Genomic DNA, 4474 nt, shown 5'->3' with positions numbered 1-4474 from the left:
CACCCACCACTTGGTTTGTCACACTGCACATCATGAGTGTTCGACACTAAAACACAAGCCACCTCCACCACACAGAAAAGCGGCAGATGGCTGCATGGACAGTGTCCCTCTCGGAGTTGCGCTCGCAGCAGGTTGAGTGGGAAGGCAAAGCGCCTCTGAAGTCACTTTCACAGCACTGAAATCTCTTTTATTGTTCTCTGTCCAGTTGGACTTTATTACTGTACAAAGCGGATGCCACAGAGCCTCAGACAGCAGCGAGTCTCTCAGGCCAGAGGTTGTCGGCATCTTCTCCCTACCTGCTGTTTTTGTAAATGTGCTTACCGGGCACCTTTAATTCACTCTCTTCCTGGTTTATATGCTTCCATATGTCGTAAACATCTCAAATAAACATTTAGACCATATCGGCTTACACACAACCTATATTCACATCCAGGTTCATCACTGAGAATAGGAAGTTTATTTTTTATGTGTGTTATTATTTTAAGTGTTACTCATTTTTGCCAAAAACACTGTAAAATGCACATTTACAGAAGCCTCTTTGTATAGTGTTTTTTCACTCACTGGGTTTGGTAATAAGAACCCTGGTAAAACAGAGCCCATAGCTGATCAGCTGTGTTTCTTTTTGTAGTCTCTTGAGGTAACTGCTGTATGATCTTGTAGCTTTTTGATGGTCAATTGGAGCCAGCAGAAAAAAGGTGTAGTAACCTGGTTACTGTAAATGCACACCAGTAATCAGATTTCTCTCCTAACCTCGACCAATTTTTGGAAGCATGTCTGTAGTACTGATCGAAGAAGCTACTTCCTGACCGGACAGACTGGAGACTTTCCTGACAGCACAAATGTGTCTGAATTGGAGAAATACTAAAAGGTTTACTGGTGCAAAACGGACTTATATAGACTTCTAGAAGCTACTTTGTGGACATCACTCCTCTTAACGATCACTCCTTTCATATAGTCGTGCCCTGTTGTGCATGTGTTCTTGAAAAAGCAGATTGAAAACCTGGATATATACAAGAAATCAACCAAGAAATGTGGTATACCCCTACCAGGGTCTACCCAATGTAAACCAGGTTTCCTATTTACAGGACATGACCTTCAATACATTTACTTGCTGCAGAAAGTAGAGAAGAAACCTAGTTCATAGTAAACCAGGTTCAGTATGCAAAGACACTGATTGTATAGATGTGAGTTTTGCTGCTATAGCAAGCCGAAATCTGCTATGGAAAACGTCTTCAAGGGCTCTGAAATGTTGGTTATTGCTGAACATACTGTATGTGGCTCTGATGACTGGACTCATTTTAAAGACTTTGAGTGGGTTTAGTGAGTACAAGTCATGTTTTTACTTGTAGCTGAGCTTCAACTGTATCTCATCAGACCACGATACTGCTGCCTTCTAACATATTCTAGATACTTGCTCATTAATGACTAAATACGAAGGTCATGGCTTTGAGGTAAATCTGCTTTAGTTTCCCCGCCGGTCATTTGGCAGGACGCTGCACATTTTCAGGTGACGGAAGCTGAGATTTCATGGGTCATTCATAATGCAACACATCCTCTGCCCTGCTGGATGTGTGTGTGTGTCAACATGTGTAGGAGGGTGAATCCATAAAAAAATATGCGCACAGGAGGATGTGAGCGAGTAAACGTGCATGCATTAGCACCGTCCTGTGCCAGTGAGCTGCCTCAGGCGAAATTGTTAATTATAGCCAGAAACCTGAGCTTGTAATGAGGCGGACATTTCCTGTAATTTAAAATCACTTGGGTTTATTTTACTGGAATGAATGCAGGTATGTTTGCTTTTGCACATTTAACATCTAGAATAGATGACGCACTAGCCGCTCTAAGCATGTGTGATGTGTGTGTGTGTGCATGTGTGTGTGCGTGTGTGTGTGAGTGTCTGGTAGCTATGTTAGATGGTACTCAATTAAGTTACTCTGGCAGGGCAAGTGAAAACAGAATGACTGCAGAGCTCTGGGTCCTAGTGCCATCTGACTTACACATAGCTGTGGTGTGTGTGTGTGTGTGAGAGAGAGAGAGAGAGAGAGAGACGAAGAAAGGGAAAACAGGAAGGTTAGTTGACTCAGCCTGGAGCTCCAAACCACACTCCTCTCATTTTCAAAATCTATGGGAGTGTGTGTGTGTGTGTGTGTGTGTGTGTGTGTGTGTGTGTGTGTGTGTGTGTCGGCACGCTCACCTGCTCAATCACTCCAATCAGTTAAAGCATGTCTACCCTCTATTTTTCTTTCTGTCTCCACACAGACGTGGAGAAAGGGAACAGGAAAGCACAGCTGAGAACACAAAGAGCGGCAGCAGTGTTTAACATACAAAGACTGCCTATTCTGCAGGTCTGGAGGGTTTCGTGTGCCCAGCACTGTGGCCCCCTGAGACTGAAGAAAGGGGTAGTTAGACCTGAGAACTGCAGTGGACAGGACGGCTATGTTTCAAACAATTATTATAAACCAGAAAGGGAAAGGTAGCACTCCACAGTTTGAGAGTAACATTTCCAACATCTGTCTGTCACCTCCACTGAATTTCATGCACAACAACAACCTAAATCGACTGAGTTCTACATTTTCCACTGCATCCTTCAGCGGTGTCCAAAATAGATCAACATGACAAGAGAAGAGATGAGGATAGAAAAGGGGACAGGAGGAGAAGAGGAGAAAAGAATGGGCAGAGAGTCTCCCTCTTCCATGTGGCAGTCAGACCAGGAGCCTGTCTGCTCGGCATATGGAACCAATTTGAAATGTGAGACTATGGGGACTGTTTGAAAGACAGACGATCAGCCGACAGAAGATAGGAAAAAACTGTTCTGACTCGCCAACAGAGCTAGTTTCAACATTTACCTCCAAAGGAAAATTAATGCAGAATGCAAACGCCAGACAGTGATTCCTGTACATGTTGCATCATTGTATTACTCGTTTAGAGTCACAGCGAGCGTCTTTATGAGGTCCTCTCCTTACATTTTACATTTGAGATGACTACACTACATACATGGACTGATTGACAGACAAACAGAGTGGGGCTGAAATTGACAACTATTTTTTTTTTGACTGTCAATTAATCTGCTGATTATTTTCTTAATTAGTCCCGTGTGCAAAAACTGTCCAAACTTCTCAGAACCCAAATATCTCCAAATATATAAGATTTCCAGCCATAATAGTAACTAATTGCTTGGATAGCTTTGACTCAGAGCTGTACTGTTCCCATGCAACACATCTCATACCAGAAACAGCTGCATTCAGTCCAGTTTTAGTAACCAGGTTAGTGTTGACTGATGTCCACAGTCTGAATGTCGACTTTTAAGAAGAACTTTCTTGCAAACATCATGAAAAAAAACCTTGTTTCAAAGAGGTAACGCTCTTCTCCTCTGTACTTTTACCTCACTGTGCTTTTGAATGAGTTTGTACTGGTTGGGTAAATTTACATTGTTCTCCTCTGTAAGCAGAGGCTCCTCTAACTACGCTTATATTCTCAGGTGTGTCCCGTAATAAACCTAATATGTAGGCCAACAAATCCATTGAATGCGCATTTATAATGCATGTGACACAGCAACTGTTATCCTCCACGTCTGAGTCAGAACTGAACTCGCTTCTACAGGTCCAGGATCTGCCTGCACGGCGCTCTGCTGTTTCACACTGAACGGCTGCAGGGGAAACTTTCAGCGCTCTTACCATGGTTCACATCCCCGGCCCGGTGCATTCCACTGCAGCCTCTTTAAAGTCATTCATCGCGGAGAGATCCCGTCGTCTGGAGGTCGGTCAGTCCGCACACCGACAGCTGGACAGCCGGTGGTCCTGAAGTTGCAGCTCGAGCGGGACCGGCACAAAAAACTTTACGTTGAAAAAAAAAATAATTAAAAAAACGTTTACACAGTTAAATTTGCTGTTTGAAAAAGTGACCCAAGTAACACAGATACCATAACTGCAGGGTCTGTTAACTTTACTTTGACCGTCGGGCTGTCTCGAGCTCAGCCTCCCCTCCCGGGGGAACGCGCTGCCTGCTCCACGAGAGCGCCTGGGAAAGTTGATTTCAAAGTAAAAGCCCGTGAGTTTAAGGAGGAACACTGTCTGCTCAGAGTGAAATATGAGAAGTCTCCCCCTCATCCACATCACATTTCCTTCACGCTGCCAGAAACTCCACGCAGACCTTGACACAGGGAATAAACCAGACTATACTTTTAGGTTTAAATATTGTATGGAAATGTTTTCAAGGAGAAATCTTTGGCCAGCCACGTGGGAAATTCATATCCAAGTTGTTATCATTATAAGTGAAAGCAAACATAATGAGTAAGTTTATTTGGCTGCCACATTCTTTAAAAAAAACATCACTGTTTATCCAGACTCATTGCCAATAACTGCCAGATATGTTCATGCATATTAATGAAGAGCTGTGCGTCTTTGGACATGTCCACTGATTCATCCAGTTGGAGTGCAAATGCCTCCGCTGTTTGTAGTTTCTCAATGATCTGCAC

The 4474-nt window shown here is 43.5% G+C and overlaps 1 protein-coding gene across 3 annotated transcripts in view; it reads right to left on the bottom strand.

Moving 5' to 3' along the window:
- The window catches only part of gask1a (golgi associated kinase 1A), a 44319-nt gene extending 40305 nt beyond the window's left edge, over positions 1-4014 (bottom strand). The window contains exons 1-2 of one of the 3 annotated variants that reach the window (XM_019268341.2): positions 3920-4014; positions 3675-3833 (exon numbers count right to left, since the gene is read on the bottom strand). In XM_019268341.2, coding sequence (XP_019123886.1) covers positions 3675-3677 — 3 coding nt within the window. In that variant the 5' untranslated portion in view covers positions 3678-3833; positions 3920-4014. Of the gene's footprint in view, positions 1-3674 lie in introns of all 3 variants that reach the window. The other 2 variants (XM_019268342.2, XM_019268343.2) reach the window with 2 other exon arrangements.
- Positions 4015-4474: the final 460 nt, after the last annotated feature.

The sequence above is a fragment of the Larimichthys crocea genome, chromosome XIII (genome assembly GCF_000972845.2).
Source record: "Larimichthys crocea isolate SSNF chromosome XIII, L_crocea_2.0, whole genome shotgun sequence".
Taxonomy (NCBI): domain Eukaryota; kingdom Metazoa; phylum Chordata; class Actinopteri; family Sciaenidae; genus Larimichthys; species Larimichthys crocea.
Note: the sequence above shows the minus strand (reverse complement) of the source record. Positions and strands in the feature narration are given on the sequence as shown.